We start from the raw sequence: 18,259 nt of genomic DNA on the forward strand, positions 1-18,259 counted from the left end.
TTGTGAACTCATTCCTATATCATGTTTTTTCTTTGTATCTCGTGGTTCGGGACAATGGCTTCGCAACCCTGCCTATGGTTTTTATCAGCCAGGATGCTTTCAACAAAATCACTAGCACTCAGTTTACAGATTTGCGGCTTTATTGTAAGAATGAGAAAGGCTAAGGAAAAGACTTTGTGTAACAGACCCCCAACCACCACCAATCAATAATCAGACACTGAAAATATTTGGAGCTTTTAATTTTTTGTTATTTTTATTATTATTATTATTTTAAGATTTTACTTATTTGAGAGAGAGAAATGAGAGAGCGCCCGAGCACGAGCGGGGAGGGAGGGGCCGAGGGAGAGGCAGAAGCAGACTCCCCTGCTGAGGCGGGAGCCTGATGTGGGGCTCTGACCCAGGACGCTGGGATTAGGACCTGAGCCGAAGGCAGATCCATAACCAACTGAGTCACCCAGCTTTTACACGACAGCTTCTCATCTTACTCAGAAAGGAGACCTATCAGATGAGGTATTATCTCCACCTTAAGGCTGGTACCGAAGGCCTGCAGTTCTCTCCCCTGGCTCTGCAGACGCCCCCTCCCCCCGCCCAGGACGGGCACCGATGTCCCCGAGCCCTCTGGGAAGTGGAGTCCTTCCGCCGGGACCCCCGACCTGGCGCGGTCGCCTCCAAGTGCGCAGATGCGACTCCAGACGGAGCCTCGGGCTCGAGCCTTTTGTTTCCCCGCAGCTCAGGGAGTCCGGAAAGCGACTCCGTCCGCCCGTCCCGTCTTTCCCAGAGCGCAGCCCTGCGGGGACCCGCCCTGTGGCCGGAGCCGAGACCGCAGCGCGTCTAGGGGTAAGAGAAAGCTGGGCCCGAGGCGCGGGTCTCTCCGACCCGCCGGTCCAAGCGCGCGGCTCCAGTGCCCGAGCCAGGCTCTCAGGTTGCGGCCCCGGGGCTGGGGGGAAGGGCTGGGCCCTGCCCGCGCGTCCCGGGCCCCCTGCCCCGCGCTCTGCGTACTCCTCCCGCTTCCCTGACTGGCAGGCGAGCCGGGTTTGTGGGTTTAGCTCTGAGCGAGGAGGCGTCCCGGAAGCGCGGTTGCCGCTAAGCCCTCTGGGAAGTGGAGTCCGGGAGCTTGAAGGAGGCGTGGCCGACAGGGGGCGTCTTGGGAGCGGGAGTGCGGAGGCCGGAGAGCTTGAGCGCCTCCCGTCGGTTTTGGCCTTAAGTCTTGCCACGCTACCAAGAGCCTTAAGGTTCTGAACTTGGGGGACACAAAGAAATAAATGGTGTCCGTGTCTCACTCATTACTCTTCTGTGATTTGCTCTATCAGAGTTCTGGGGCCTGCCTGTATTTTGCAGCCAATGCAAGGGGTTGAATCTTGTCTCTGTCTCACACACACACAGCCTGGAATGCCAGGATTGGGTCAGAGGCAGGGAAAAGCTTTGTTGCCGTGCAGTTTGCAAACCTGGGAAATGCAGCCTTCGGCTACAAACCAAGAGTACACTCCTAAGGGGAAGGATTAGGCTCCGGGTTAAATAGGCACAAACCACAAGTTTCAGGTGCCTAATGACAAGCAGGATACAGTTAATAAGTTAATTTCTGGTGGCAGTTTCAGGATGTGGCAGCCATTCAACAGGATGTGCTGCAGGCATCTTTTTTTTTTTTTTTTCTTGCAAATTTTGTTGAATTTTGTGCCAGCTTGTCACCTTAGGCTGTACTGACTGGTTTTGTTCCTCATGGTCATTCAGCCTGATGAAAAGTTTAGTTTTTCTCCCTTGAGAGGTGGGAAGCCATTTTGTCTGTCAGTTATTACTGTCTAATTGCTGAAGTCTTTTGTTCTCACTCTGACCATGCAAGGGAATCCCTGTCTGTACATTTTCAGGGTCTTTAAAAAAGAGCAGGTGGGCAATCAACTGTGTAAGGGCCCCCTCTGTCAACTGCCTGTCTTTATGAATAGTAAGGATGAACCAACGGTGGAAGCCTTGTTTATAGTTACTGCTGCCATAATCACAGGCCATAATCACAGGCCACATAATCATATGGCCAGTTGTATGCTTTAGGGTCTTATGGGAGTTTTGCACAGTCTGGAACCAAGTGTGAGGCTCACAGTTCCCTGCCCTGATTCTCTCCTGGTTTTGTCCTGGTGTGGCATGTAGTGACTGATCTCAGTACTCTAGAGAATGGTCTTCCAGCTGTGGAGATTAATTTAGCCTAAATAATAAAGGTTTCAAGCAAAGAATTACTTCTGAGGCCCTAGGACTTAAATGCAGAAGAATAAGCCTCCTAGGAGTAGAGATAGAGAGAGGGAGATGCCCCAGGGAGCAGGAACCAATTCCAGAGGATGGCGAGCCTAACCTCAAAAATCTCTCTCCAGAGCTTCAGAGTAGAGTTGAATGATTTACACAAAGAAGCAGATTATGTATTGCTGAAAAGTTCATATTTATCTCATCTGAAACAGTAAAGAAGAAGGAAGTCATAGCAATAACAGGACAAAGAAAGAGAAGCTGATCATGGATTATCTGACCATTGAAGCTGAGGAGGAAGGTAAGAATTATAGAAATAGCCGTGGAAGAGAGAATATTCCATTTTGCTTGCTTTTGTGATAAAAGGTCACGCTTTTCCACTCCCTGTTAGACTATTCCAAAAGGTTGATGAATTGTGGGTCTACAAGTTTAGATTTTTGGGCAATGCACTTTCACTTTATCATCTTACTCTATCCTCATCCCACCTTTTTGAGTTAAGTTGAGTAGGCCTTGAGTATATAATTTAGCTGGCTTGTGATAGTTTTCGTCTCAGTGAATAGAGTGTACCTCCTTCATGGCTTTTTTCCTCCCCAGTCCTTCCAGCCATTACTAGTGAGGATGCTTCTCTGCCCCAAAAACAGAACACAGAAGAAATGGAACCTACTGTCGAGCTCCTTCCTGTTGAGTTCCAGGCAAGTTTGAGGTTAAGTTCCCTCCTCTGAAATCTTAGCTTGGCGTTCACGGTGTGTTGTTTCCTTTTTTCATCTTGCTTCAGAGGTCTACAGCAACCCCAACTAGAGAACTGAACCAAAATAATTTTTCCTTGAAGACTTGAAAGTCTGGGGAAAGCTCAGGCTCAAGCCTTGAATTTGGGAGTAATCTGTGTGAATGGTATTTTAAGCCACGAAACTGTGATCACTAAGGGAACAGAGAAGAGATGAAATTTTATTACTGAATCCTATAGCTCTTCAACTCTTAATGTCAGGGAGATGAAGAGGAACCAGCAAAGGAGACCGAGAAGATGTGTGGCCAGTGAGGTAGGGGAAAGTCAAAAGTGTGGCATCCTGGTAACCAACTGGAGAAAGTGTTTCAAGGAGCAGGGAGTGATCAGCTGTGCTAAACGCTGCTGCTAAGTCAAGTAAGATGAGGGCTGAGAATTAACCATTGGATTTAAAAATATGAAGATCATTGGTGACTGACAAGAGCAATTGCATGGAACGGTAGGAATGAAAACCTGATTAGAAAGGATTCAGGAGAGAATAGGAAACAAACTGAAGGCAGGGACTACGGACAACTATTTTGGAGAGTTTTATGCTAAAGGAGAGGACAGAAATAGGGTGATAGTGAGAAGGAAGACAAAAGAAGGTTTGTTTTTTGGGTTGTTTTTGTGGGGTTTTTTTGAGGATTTTTTTTTTTAATATGGGTGAAATAACAGATTGCTTATAGGTATGTAAGAATGGATGGAGAAGAGGTCTAATGACTGAGTTCAGGGGAACTCTATCATTTAGAGCCACTTTTCAGACATTATTTATTTTAAACAAAAAATCATGTTAGGGATGATGCCTATTTCACAGTAAAACTGAGGCTCACAGGGGCACCTGGCTGGCTCAGTCAGTGGAGCATGCGACTCTTGATCTCAGGGTTGTTAAGTTCAAGTTCCACATTGGGTGCAGAGATTACTTAAAAATAAAATCATAAAAAAAAAAACCCAAACCAAAAACTGAGGCTCACAGTAACTTGCTCAGAATCATAACATAGTTGAACCCTAATCAGAACCCAGGTATGTCTGATCCTAAATCCTATGCCTCTTAACCACTGTAGTCTTTTTTTTCTTTTTTTTAAGATTTATTTATTTATTTTAGAGAGAGAGAGAGAGCATGAGTGGGGGGAGGGGCAGAGGGAGAGGGAAAGAGAGAATCTCAAGCAGACTTCATGCCAAGTGTGGAACCCAACGTGGGGCTTGATCTCAAGACCCTGAGATCACGACTTGAGCTGAAACCAAGAGTCAGATGCTTAACTGACTGTGCCACCCAGGTGCCCCTTAACCACTCTATTCTATTGACTGACTTTCTCACAAAGTATTCTCCAGTTAATTACACCCACATGAATGTCAATATAACATAGAATATGAAGAACAGTTGATTATTTTCAGTTTATAATCAGTAAATCCATTCGTTCAGAACAACCATAGTTATTAAAGGATAACTAAATAAATCTAAAAGTCATAGCCCTAAGTACAGAGAAAGAAGAAGCTTCTGTTAGAACAGGATGGCTGTCTATATACAATCAGGATATCAAGCAGAATTTCTATAAAATCTCCGAATATTCCAGGAATCAGTATAAATTACATGTCTGAGACTTACCCCACCTACAACTAAGTATAATTAGTAATTAACATTTAGTTGTCATTCAGTGGTTAATTTATATTAGATTTACTTAGTAAACTATGTAAGAGACAGAAAAATATAGTTAAGAGTATAGCTTTGATGTCAGATCACTATGTTGTACACCTGAAACTGATATATTTTAAGTCAACTATCCTTCAATTAAAAGAAAAAGAGTATAGCTTTGGAGTCAGACTGCCTGGGTCCAAATCTCAGATCTGATCCTCACGTCTGTAAATAATGTTAATAATAGTACTTACTTCATATAGTTATCATTGCAAGAGGTAGTTCAAAGGACTTAGCACATAGAAAATATATTATAAATGTTAGCTATTATTATTTTCCTTAACATGGACTAATACTTAGAAATTTTAGATTGTTCCATTAAAATAAAGGTTTAACCTTCAGATTAAAAAATACTTCCTCTTCTAGATTGTTCTCGTCCCTAAGTCCTGTAAGAATGTGCTTTTTCTTCCAGGAATTGGTGACAGTCAAGGATGAGGAAATGGATTTCGCTCATGTGGAAGAAGAACAGCTGAGTTCTGCCCAAAGATACATGGGCATGGATATGAAAGTGGAGAATTGTGGGAGCCTGGTATTTTGGGGTAAGGAAGTTATTTTGTAATGCAAACTGCTTACTGGGACATAAGTTTCCTCTATAACTAATGGCATCTAAAATGCCATAGTTTTGCTCCAGATCCACAGAGCGTTAATCCCCTAGGAGATCCCTGATCACTCTGGGCTCAGAATTGGCTTCTTTTCTCTTTTGGCAAGTAAAAGTTCACTGTCTCTGGTATTGAAAAAGGACAGCTTCATTACATTGGTTTTAAGATTTCTAAAGCTATAGTAATCAAAACAGTGTGGTACTAGTGAAAGGAAGATATAAATCAATGGAACAGAACAGATGGTCCAGAAATAGACCCACACATATATGGTCAATTAATTTCTGACAAAGATGCAAAAATCAGTTCAATGCTAAAAAGGAGAATCTTTTCAATAAATGGTACTGGAACAACTGGACATCCATATGCCAAAAGAAAATCCATACCTCCCACCATACACAGTTACTTTCAATGGATCACAGAACTAAGTATAAAACCTAGAGGGACCATTAAAGACAGTCTTTGCGACCTTTTGTAAGGCAAAATTTTATTAGATATGATATCAAAAGCTCAATCCAGTAAAGCCATCTGGGTCTTGGGTTTGCTTTATTGGAAGGTTTTTAACCTTGAATCCTGGTCTCTTGCTAGATGTAGGACCATTCAGATGATCTGTTTCTTCTTGAGTGCGCTCTGGTAATGATTTATCATCTTTCATTCCTGATATTGGTAATCTGTATCTTCTCTGTTTTAATTTTATTGGTCTTCTTAAGAATTTTAATAGTTTTATTGATCGTTTCAAAGAACTGGCTTTTGATTTCATTGATTCCTTCTATTGTTTTCTGTTTTCAGTTTTATTCATTGATGCTCTTATTTTTATTATTTTTCCCCTTTGCTAACTTTAGGTCTAATTTTCTCTCCTTCCTTTAGTTTCTGAAGGTAGAAGCCTAATCACTGGTATACGATCTTTCTTCTCTCTTAGTATGAACATTTAATGCTATAAAATTTCTTCTAAGGACTGCTTTGCCTGCATTCCACAATTTTAATATGTGGTGTTTTCATTTCTGTGGTTCAAAATAACTTCTATTTTCACTTGTGACTTCCTCCTTGACTCATGGGTTATTTACAGATTTCCAAAGTTTAGATGGTTTTCAATAAAATTTGTTTTCAATTTTGTGGTTTGGTTCTGTGTGGTCAGAGATACTTTGTATGATTTCAGTTCTTTTAAATTTCTGAGATTTGTTGTATTACCCATAATATAGTCTTGATGAATGTTCCATGTGAACTTGAAAATAAATTTAATTAGGTCAGGTTGGTTGAGAGTATTTAGGTCTTCTATATCCTTACTGATTTCGTGTCTACTGGCTTCTACTGATTACTGACAGAGGAGTGTTGAATTTTCCAATTATAATTGTGGTATTGTCTATTTCTCCTTTTAGTTTTATCAGTTTTTGCTTATTGTATTTTGCTTAATGTACCTGAAACTCTTTTGTTAGATGCATACACATAACAAATTATCTTTTGGTGAACTGACCCCTTTATCATTTTATAATGTCCCTCTTTAACCTTGGTAATATTTCTTGTTTCGAATTTTATTTTGTAGGATAGTAATATAGCCATTCTCGCTTCCTGTTTGCATAGTATATTTTTTTCCATTTTTAAAAACCTATTTAAAGTAAGTTTCTTGTGGACAGTATATAATTGGGTCTATTTTTCTAAGATTTTATTATTTTATTTATTTATTTATTTGAGAAAGCGAGAATGAGAGAAAGAGCACATGAGAGGGGGAAGGGTCAGAGGGAGAAGCAGACTCCCTGCCGAGCAGGGAGCCTAATGCGGGACTCGATCCCAGGACTCCAGGATCATGACCTGAGCCGAAGGCAGTCGCTTAACCAACTGAGCCACCCAGGCGCCCTTGGGTCTATTTTTTTAAATTAATTTATTTATGTGAGAGAGAGAATGAGCAGGGGGAGGGGCAGAGGGAGAGGGAAAAGCAGACTCTCTGCTGAGCACAGAGTCCGACGTGGGAATCGATCCCAGGACCTTGGGATCACGACCTGAGCTGAAGGCAGACGCCTAACTGATTGAGCCACCCAGTCGCCCCTGTCACCAGTTCTTTTACAGAACAAAGATAAACTGTCAGGAGAAAGAGGATAATCAGGTGAAATTATGTGACGTAATTGAGATGCTATCACTACGTCAGTAATCATATTATATGAATACATCCAAATACCGTGTTGTGTACCTTAAATTTACACAGTGTTATATGTGAAATATATTTTAATTTTTCTAAAAAAGCAATTAATACCGTGGCCTGGATGAGGTCTTTAATGGAGACAATGTTGTGGGGGATGGGGAGGGGCAAAAAAGGAGAGCTTAGACTGAACACCAAGAAGCATCAACATTTAAGAAGAAAAACAGAAAAAGTCCCAAGTAGATAGAGATTAAGAGTAAAACCTGGACAGCTTACAATCACAGAATTATATCCGAATAAAGTTGGGGGAAAAAATGAGGGGGGGATGTGGTTGGGGGGAGGCATGGTCACCACTGTCAAGTGCTGTTGAGAGGCCAAGCTAAAGAATGAAAAGAATCCACTGGATTTGGGTGACATATAAATGGTTAGTAACTTCAGTGAGAGCAGTTGCAACTGAGTAAGGGAGAGAAGCCAGACTACAGCGAGTATAGGAGCAAGGATGTGATGAGAAAATGTACAAGACCTTTTTGAGAAATTTGGGTATGACCAAAAAATAAGGAAGAAAGGAAGGAGGGAGAAAGAGAAGGAAGGGAGGAAGGGGAGGAGGAAGAATGGAAGAGAAGAAGGAAGGGAAGAAGGAGAGAAGGAAGGAAAGGAGGGGGCAGTGGTTAGTGGAAACACAAAATCATATTTAAAGTGTCTGTTAAAGGGCGTCTGGGTGGCTCAGTTGGTTAAGTGACTGCCTTCAGCTCAGGCCATGATCCTGGAGTCCCGGGATCGAGTCCCACATCAGGCTCCCTGCTCAGCAGGGAGTCTGCTTCTCCCTCTGACCCTCCCCCTCTCATGCTCTCTGTCTCATTCTTTCTCTCTCAAATAAATAAATAAAATCTTTAAAAAAAAAAAAGTGTCTATTAAAAAAAAATAAAGTGGGGGCACCTGGGTGGCTCAGTCGGTTAAGCATCTGCCTTCGGCTCAGGTCATGATCCCAGGGTCCTGGGATCGAGCCCCACATCGGGCTCCCTGCTCCACAGGAAGCCGGCTTCTCCCTCTCCCGCTCCCCCTGCTTGTGTTCTCTCTCTTGTTGTCTCTCTCTCTGTCAAATAAATAAATAAAATCTTCTAAATAAATAAATAAATAAATAAAGTGTATGGTGAACATGAAAAAAATCTGTGCTTTTAAAAAGGGACTGGAGCGGGGCACCTGGGTGGTTCAGTTGGTTAAGCGTCCGACTCTTGATTTCAGCTCAGATCATGATCTCAGGGTCGTGAGACTGAGCCCCCTCATTAGGCTCCATGCATGGAGCCTGCTTAAGATTCTCCCTCTCCCTCTGCCCCATCCACCCCCTGCCCCTGCTCTCTCTCAAAAAAAAAGGGGGGGGGAACCAGAGGGAACTATTTAAAAAGTCAAAAAGTGATTATTCCCAGGTGATTATTAGAAGTGATTTTTTTTGTCTTGTACTTTTTCAAAACTGCCCAATCTCAACTTGTCTTTTCATCTTTCTACCCTTCCTCAGATATTTTATATTAACATTTATTCTCATCCTGCTAGCTTATCCTCCTTCCTGACTTGTCTGCTCAGTTTTCCATTCTCTTAGGTAGAGCCTCCTCTTCGTCCTCTTATTGTGCCTTGTATTAGCCATTCTCCCATCTCTGTTAGTCCCTGAAACTTCCTCTGCCATTGCCAGGAAGCACTTTCTGAAAACATTCTAAAAACATGTTTAAGAAGCATCATTTTTCTTTTCTTTTCTTCTTGCCAACTCAGCTGTTTTTTGTTTTGTTTTGTTTTGTTTTTTAAGATTTTATTTATTTGACAGAGAGAGACACAGCGAGAGAGGGAACACAAGCAGGGGGAGTGGGAGAGGGAGAAGCAGGCTTCCCGCTGAGCAGGGAGCCTGATGCGGGGCTCGATCCCAGGACCCTGGGATCACGACCTGAGCCGAAGGCAGACGCTTAACGACTGAGCCACCCAGGCGCCCCAACTCAGCTGTTTTTTTCTCTCAACACAGAGAACACAAACACTTGTACTTTTTATTTATTTCAGATTCCGAATCTATACCTGAAACTAAAGAATCCTTTTCAAAGCAGGGACTTTATGAAGAAGTGTCTCCTGAAAGAGAGCTGATAATGGAGAGACTTAAAAAGGATGAGTCCTGGGACTCCAGATTGATAGAAGCCTGGCAATGTGAAGGCACATTAGAAAGGCAGCAAGGAAATCAGAAGAAAGATTTAAGGCAAGTCGTAATTAAACGCAAGAAAAACCCTGTGGAGGATTGTAGTGAAACTGGGGAGAGTTCAAACCCAATTCGACATCGCAACATTTACTCAGTGAAAAAGCCTTGGAAGTGCAATGAATGTGGGAAATCCTTCAGTTACTACTCAGCCTTTATCTTACATCAGAGAATTCATACTGGAGAGAAGCCTTATGTATGTAACGAGTGTGGAAAGGCCTTCAGTCGGAGCTCATCACTTATTCAGCATCAGAGGATTCACACTGGAGAGAAACCCTATGAGTGTAACGAATGTGGGAAGGCTTTCAGTCATCGGTCAGCCCTCATCCAACATCACATCATTCATACCGGAGAAAAGCCCTATGAGTGCAGTGAATGTGGGAAGGCCTTCAACCAAAGCACATACCTTATTCAACATCACAGAATCCATACTGGAGAGAAACCCTATAAATGCAAGGAATGTGGGAAAGCTTTCAATGACACCTCATCCCTTATTAAACATCAAAGGGTTCATACTGGAGAAAAACCCTATGGATGTACAGAGTGTGGGAAAGCCTTTAGTGACAGGTCCGGCCTGACCCAACATCAGAGAACTCATACAGGGGAAAAGCCATATGAATGCAGTGAATGTGGGAAAGCTTTCAGTTACTGTTCAGCTCTTATACAACATCAAGGAACTCATACTGGGGAGAAACCTTACAAATGTAACCAATGTGGGAAAGCCTTCAGTGACCGCTCAGCTCTTGTAAGACATCAGAGAATTCATACTGGAGAGAAACCTTACAAATGTAAAGAATGCAAGAAAGCCTTCAGCCAGAGCTCATCTCTTACAAAGCATCTGAGAACTCATACTGGAGAGAAACCGTATAAATGCAATGATTGTGACAAAGCCTTCAGCCAGAGTTCATCTCTTATTCAACACCAGAAAACCCATATGGGAGAAAAACACTACAAGTGTAAGAAATGTGAGAAAACGTTTAGTGTGCGTTCAGCCTTTCATCAACACAAAGAAATTCATGATGGATAGAATGCAGTAAATTCATGAAATAATTATGTAGTCTCGGGGCACCCAGGTGGCTCAATTGGTAGAGCATGCAACTCTTGATCTGGGGTTGTGAGTTCAAGCCCCATGTTGGGCATAGAGTTTACTTAAAAAAAAAAAAAAAAAAGGAAAAAAGTGTATTCTCTCCTGATAGTGTAGACCTGTTCTAAGTATTACAGGGTATACTACAAAAACACGAGGCTGTGTCATGCAAAAATAGCTCTCTTCCTTGAAAGGTTATTAAGTATGGTAAGAGGACAAGAGGTACAGTCACAAACCTCAAAAAGCTGAAGTAGTGAGGAAAAATCCTAGAGAAACACAGAAGGAGAAAGTCTGGTTTAGTCAGAGAAACAGACTCAGAAGCTAAGCATCTGATATCACAGAAAAACTAATCAGAGGAGCAGACTGAACAGTACTTGAGGCTGATGGCTGTCTAAATAGTAGTTTTAATCTGAAGCCAAGTGGGGAGGATCAGGATCCCAAAGAGGAAAATCACCAGAAAGTTTCTCTAGAGAAAAAAAAAAAAATCTAAGCCCAGGAAATCCTCCTTTTTCTCTGTCCCTACACTCCATGTGTTCACTTGCACACTTGCAAACATTTACACTAGTGCTTTTTAACCCTGGATGTACACTGAAATCATCTGAGGAGCTTTAAAAAAAAAATACCTGGCTCCCAGCCCCAGAGAATTCAGATTAAATTTGGACTAGGGTGTAGCCTGGGCATCAGGAATTTAAAAACTCCTCAGGTAGTTCCGATATGCAGCCAAGATTAAGAACCACTGATTTAGACTCTTTTTGCACAAGGATCAACTCGATAAGGTAGGAGAAGTACAGGCAGCTGAAAGGATAATAACAATTTACATCGGCTCTCAAGAGCTCTTTGTGTCTTGTCTCTGCCTTTTCTTTCTGTTGCTAATTATATAAGTCTTTTTTTTTTTTTTAACCTGACTTTGGATCCTTTTGTTTGGACCTTTTTTGTTTTCTCTGACTTTGTGTGAATTGAGCTGCCTGGTACTAACTTCTGCTCTGGCCCCCACCCTTGCTAAATGTGCTCCTTTAAGCCTGGTTACAGCTTTCTCAATCACTTCTGCCTATGAGGATCATATATTGTGCTTGCTACCCATAGCCCAATGGTGGCAAATATTTACTGTGAGAAACAAGAGGAGGACCTACAGACCAGAAATCAGGAGAGAGAGAGTGACTAGAAGGGAACTTGAAAGAGTTAACATTTTTTTTTTAAGATTTTATTTATTTGAGAGAGAGTGAGAGGGAGCTAGCACTAGCGGGGGGAGGAGCAGAGGGAGCGGGAAAGCAGACTCCTAGCTGAGCAGGGAGCCCTACTCGGGGTTTGATCCCACCCTGGGATCATGACCTGAGCCAAAGACAGATGCTCAACCGACTGAGCCACCCAGGCACCCCCATATAGTTAAACTTTTGACTCCAACTGTATTGTTGGTATCTTAGAATTTCCTGAAATTATAATAAAATTCAGTTGTGTGCACAAATTAATACTGAACTTCAAGGGATGTAGGTGGGAGGAAGGGTAAATAAAAAATGTTTCTACATTTAGGGGCGCCTGGGTGGCTCAGTTGGTTGGGCGACTGCCTTCGGCTCAGGTCATGATCCTGGAGTCCCGGGATCGAGCCCCGCATCGGGCTCCCTGCTCGGCGGGGAGTCTGCTTCTCCTTCTGACCCTCCCCCCTCTCATGCTCTCTCTCTCTATCTCATTCTCTCTCTCAAATCAATAAAATCTTAAAAAAAAAAAGTTTCTACATTTAATATGAAAAAGAATAATAACGCTAAGGAGATTATGAGAAATTACAGATGATACTGTAATCCATATAGAATATCCATTAAATGATAATGCAAGTAGAGGAACTAAATTACATGTTAAAAAATGTTTAATCCATAAAAAAAATTTAAAAAAAAATTAAAAAAAATAAAAAATGTTTAATCCAAAAGAAGGCAGGAAAGGAGAAAGAGAGGCATGGATGGGACAAATCCTAAATAGGTAGCAAAATGGTAGACCTAAGTTCAACCATACCAGTAATTACATTAAATGTAAAAGAAACACGCCAAATAAAACTCAAAGATTACAAGACTGAATAAAGAAGCATGACCCACGGGGTGCCTGGGTGGCTCAGTCATTAAGCGTCTGCCTTCGGCTCAGGTCATGATCCCAGGGTCCTGGGATCGAGTACCGCATTGGGCTCCCTGCTCAGCAGGAAGCCTGCTTCTCCCCTCTCCCACTCCCCCTGCTTGTGTTCCTGCTCTCACTATGTCTCTCTCTGTCAAATAAATAAATAAGATATTAAAAAAAAAAGAAACATGACCCAACTATATGTAAAAGAGGCACATGTTAAATACAGAAACATAGGTTGAAAGTTCAAAAGATAAAAAAAAAAAGAACAAAAGATAAAGAGACACAGTGAAGGGCGCCTGGGTGGCTCAGATGGTTAAGCGTCTGCCTTCGGCTCAGGTCATGATCCCAGGGTCCTGGGATCAAGTCCTGCATCGGGTTCCCTGCTAGGCGGGGAACCTGCTTCTCCCTCTGCCTCTGCCTCTCTCTCTCTCTCTCTCTCTCTGACTCTCATGAATAAATAAATAAAACATTAAAAAAAAAAGAGAGACAGTGAAAACACTAATCATAAGAAAGCTGGAGTGGACATATTCATATCAGATCAAACAGAATTCAAGAAGAAGGGTATCAAAAAAAAAAGGTATCATCATAGATACAGAAGGACATTTTGTAATGTTAAAATGGTCAATTCATCAAGGTTAGGAATTCTTATAATGTGTAACTGGGTTACAAATATGACATGTTAATATTATAAGTAAGATTTATAATTTTAAGTTATTAATATATTATGTGCCTCACATCAGGGCTTCCAAAATCACAAGGTAAAAACTGACAGAACTAAAGTTTTAAAAAGAACAATCCACAATTTTATAATTAGAAATTTTAACACTCCAGGGGCACCTGGCTGGCTCAGTTGATTGAGCATCTGACTCTTGGTTTTGGCTCAGGTCATGATCTCATGGGTCATGAGATTGAGCCCTGCATCAGGCTCCGTGTTCAGCAGGAAATCTGCTTGAGGATTCTCTCCCTCTGCCCCCCACCCCATGCTTGCGCTCTCACGTGCTCTCTTTCTAAAATAAATGGATGAGTCTTTAAAAAAAAATTTAATAACCCATTCTCAGCAGATGCTAGAACATGTACACAAAAAAATATTAAAGATCTAGAAAAGCTGAACAGCACTACCACTTTGAATTGATTGGCACATATAGAATATAGTATGCACATGGAACACACAACTTCAGAGTGCACATTCCCTTCAAGTGCACATGGATGTTCACCAAGTTAGGTTATACGCTGGCCCTTAAAGCAAGGCTCAGTAAGTTCAAAGGACTGAGAGTATTCTCTATTACATTTAATGAAAGCACAGATCAATAAAATAAGATAGGAAATCCCCAAATATTTGGAAATTAAATGCCATACCTCTAATTAATCCAAGTAAAAAATTTTAAAGGAAAATGGGTTGAAATAATATATAATACTCTTTGACTAGTGGGATTAATCTAGATACCATTAACAGGTAATGGGGGAAGAAGCTTCAACTTCCAAGAAATTAAGGGAAAACACCATTAAATAACCAAAGAGAAAAGAAGAAATAAAATAGACATCGAAAAACATTTTTCGACTGAATAATAATGAAGATGCAACATATCCAAACTTGTGGGATACAACTAAAGCAACATATAGAGAGAAATCTCCCGCATTAAACTACCTAACATTAGAAAAGAAGGTTGAAAATCCATCATTCCAATTTCCATTGAAAGACTAAAAGTGGGGGCGCGTGGGTGGCTCAGTCGTTAAGCGTCTGCCTTCGGCTCAGGTCATGATCCCGGGGTCCTGGGATCGAGCCCCACATCGGGCTCCCTGCTCCGCGGGAAGCCTGCTTCTCCCTCTCCCACTCCCCCTGCTTGTGTTCCCTCTCTCGCTGTGTCTCTCTCTATCAAATAAATGGATAAAATCTTTAAAAAAAAAAAAAGAAAGACTAAAAGTGGAAGCAAATTAAACACAAAGTAAAAGGAAATACATAAGAAAGAGCAGAAATTGGGCGCCTGGGTGGCTCAGTCCATTAAGCATCTGCCTTCAACTCAGGTCCTGATCCCAAGGTCCTGGGATGGGGCCCTGAGTCAGGCTCCCTGCTCAGCGGGGAGTCTGCCTCTACCTCTGCCCCTCCCTCACTGAGAACAAGATATTGATGAACAGGAAGATGTTCAAGCCAGCAAGAGCCTAGAATCTTCACGTATTTGCTGAAAAAAGCTGAGTAATGAATCACTTAAATGATTTAATATGAGTCTAGTCCCCCTCAAGAATGATATTACTGCATACACTTCACATGTATACGTATTTGTTGTATACAGGTGTTCATACAAAATCATGTATACTGTACTTCCGGGATAAGGTAAAGGATTTTACAGGAATAATTTTGAAGTTATTTCATTTAGCTTACCATCTAATTTCAGAACCTACCCTCCACCTAAGATGTATTTTCACAATAAATAGAATATTTGGGGAATAATAAGATAATGGGTTTGACTGGATTATGACAGAAAAGGCATGACTCATATTGAGAGGATCCTGAACATTAGGATAAGAAATGGGGGGGGGGGGAGCGCCTGGGTGGCTCAGCCAGTTAAGCATCTGCCTTCTGCTCAGGTCATGATCCCAGGGTCCTGAGATGTGAGCCACACATTGGGCTCTCTGCTCAGTGGGGAGTCTGCTTCTCCTTCTATCTCTGCCCCTCCCCCTGCTCATGCACTCACACTCTCTCTCTCTTGCTCTCCCTCAAATAAATAAGTAAATAAATAAATAAAATGCTTTGATGAGCTGCCTTCAATTAACACTTAAAAAAAATAGGAACTTTATGGGGTGCCTGGGTGGCTCGGATGGTTAAGTGTCTGCCTTTGGCTCGGGTCATGATCCCAGGGTCCTGGGATCGAGCCCTGCATCGGGCTCCCTGCTTGGAGGGGGGCCTGCTTCTTCCTCTCCCTCTACTCTTCCCCCTGCTTGTGCTCTCTCGCTCTCTCTGTCAAATAAATAAATAAAATCTTAAAAAAAAAAATAGGGGCTTTATTTTGGGGCCTAACTTATATAATGATTTTTTTTTTCCTAAGCAGAGGGATGATAATGGTGACATATCATAGAGTAGAACACCAGTTGCTCAGAATTTCTGGGGACATAGCTATTCCAAATTTATAAAAGCATAATTGTTTCAGCTTCAACATCTTCTGGTGCATTTTTTGGCTTTTTTTCCAATATGTGAATTAATGATACAATATTGCAATTCACCATCTTGAAATGGTGGTAATTTGCCAAAAAATAAAATGGCCCAAATGATCAGAACATATGCATTACTGAGCAGGCCAGCTATGAGGTTATTGCAATTGTTCATTGTGATATACCCTATCTTGTCCATATCGTGTGGACAGAGCCATTGTGACGTTATCTGTTCAACTTTCAGATTTACTATCTCCTTGCTCCATATGCCATAGGAAATCTTTCTTAAATTATTTCGATCACATGATATTCTTTAATGGGTGATTATTTAAAAATCCTTTTATATTTTTTAAAATTAAGTTTCTTTATTCACTTATTTAAGTCATCTCTACATTCAACATGGGGCTCGAATTCACTCAAGATGAAGAGTCGCACGCTCCTCTGACTGAGCCAGCCGGGCACCCTGAAAAAAATCCTTTTATTTTATTTATTTATTTTTTTTTAAGATTTTATTTATTTTTTTGACAGAGAGAGAGAGACAGTGAGAGAGGGAACACAAGCAGGGGGAGTGGGAGAGGGAGAAGCAGTCTTCCCGCCAAGCAGAGAGCCCAATGCGGGGCTTGATCCCAGGACTCTGGGATCATGACCTGAGCAGAAGGCAGACGCTAACGACTGAGCCACCCAGGCACCCCGAAAAATATCCTTTTAGAAAAATACTTTTATTTGGCTACTTTCTGTATTTAAATTCCCACATTTAAAGTAAGTAAATCTTCTGTATTTCTTTTTCCTTTTAAGTAGGATCCATGTGGACATGGATCATATGTGGACATGTTCACATGAGCTCCATGTAAGCATGGAGCTCAACACAGGGCTTGAACTCATAATCCTGAGATCAAGACCTGAGCTGAGATCAAGAGTTGGACGCTTAACTGATTGAACCACTCAGATGCCTCTAAATCTTTTGTATTCTTGATAGTCCAGGGACGGACTGACCAATTTACAGAGAAACTGCAGTTTAAGAAAAAAACAGAGCATTTATGAAATGAATGAAAGTGCTCCAAGCAGCTAACACAGCTATGCACTAAAAGTCATCTGTTGGGATGCCTGGGTGGCTCAGTCGGTTAAGTGGCTGCCTTCGGCCCAGGTCATGATCCCAGGGTCCTGGGATCGAGTCCCACATTGGGCTCCTTGCTCAGCAAGGAGCCTGCTTCTCCCTCTCTCTCCCTCTGCTTGTGCTCTCTCTGTCAAATAAATAAAATCTTAAAAATAAAATAAAATAAAATAAAATCATCTGGTGATTGGAAACAACTGATTCCACATTGTTTCTACTGTGCTATAGCAATCTCTCCCTCCTTGACAACTGGACATGTAGCTAATGTGTCCTATCCCTTCCTCCCACAGACCCGCCCAAGAGGAATGAGGTGGTCCTACTCGCGAGTGGAGAGGGAGGATATTTCCAGGGCTGTTCCGGTTTCTCACAAGATCTAAAACAGTGAGGGCGGGTGTATGGAGGGCAGAAGAAGTGAGCATGTTGTTGGGTTTGGGCCGCTTCACACCATGTTCTAATTTTCTACCAGAAGAAAGGTCACTTAGGAAACAAACAATAATGACTTAATAGGTTATCAACTTTTTGACTACTTTTGTCAACTTATGCGGAGTTGTGTGTGCCTAGGCCCTTAGACTTGTACCAGTTTTACATTATTATGTTGTCAATTCATAAATGTGTTCCTAAATAATAAATGAAGCTTCAATCAAGCATTCAAATCAAATATTTGCATGACGTCTAATTTGAATCATGTTCTGACTGGTTTAAATTTAACTGTAATTTGAGGCTATCCTTGACTTTGTGCCACCTCCAAATCTATTACCCTCTTTAACCAAGACTTAGCTGTATTTAAAAGATTAACGTGGCACCAGGATTTAGGGTAAAACGTGTGAGTGAAAACGAAGAAGCAAGCAGATAAATAAAGAAGCAACTGTAATACATCAGGGGCAACTAAAGTCAGAGTTACCACAGTAACATAGTTGACGGAACAAGTATGAAATAAATTACACATGAATTATGGGCAGAACTTGTGGAAGCTTAGAGATAGAAGATTCAAGATAACTTTGATGTTCTAATCTTAGGTACACAAGGTACCATTGAGGCAAACAGGGAAGTTAGGTTAGGACGTCAACTTTGAACGGCTAGACAAATAAATGGAAAAGTCTTGACAAGCACTGTGGGATAAAGAGTAGGGAATCTGTGACCCCACAACAAAGCAGGAAACTAGATGGTTAACTTGGGATACCACTACTGCAAGT

General features: G+C 41.6%; 1 protein-coding gene across 4 annotated transcripts; it reads left to right on the forward strand.

Annotated features, from left to right (window-relative positions):
- Positions 1-488: 488 nt before the first annotated feature.
- On the forward strand, positions 489-17,724 carry LOC118518209 (uncharacterized). 4 transcript variants are annotated; one of them, XM_078074356.1, is made up of 5 exons: positions 489-837; positions 2,439-2,524; positions 2,818-2,915; positions 5,086-5,212; positions 17,357-17,724. In XM_078074356.1, the coding sequence occupies exons 2-5, from the start codon at positions 2,491-2,493 to the stop codon at positions 17,449-17,451; spliced, it is 354 nt and encodes a 117-aa protein (XP_077930482.1). In that variant the 5' UTR covers positions 489-837; positions 2,439-2,490; the 3' UTR covers positions 17,452-17,724. The 4 variants fall into 4 exon arrangements, with proteins under 4 accessions (XP_077930482.1, XP_035920710.1, XP_077930483.1 ...); XM_036064817.2 differs by lacking the exon at positions 17,357-17,724 and adding an exon at positions 9,441-12,827; XM_078074357.1 differs by lacking the exon at positions 17,357-17,724 and adding an exon at positions 5,858-6,116.
- The last annotated feature ends 535 nt before the right edge of the window (positions 17,725-18,259 follow it).

The sequence above is a fragment of the Halichoerus grypus genome, chromosome 6 (genome assembly GCF_964656455.1).
Source record: "Halichoerus grypus chromosome 6, mHalGry1.hap1.1, whole genome shotgun sequence".
Classification (NCBI taxonomy): domain Eukaryota; kingdom Metazoa; phylum Chordata; class Mammalia; order Carnivora; family Phocidae; genus Halichoerus; species Halichoerus grypus.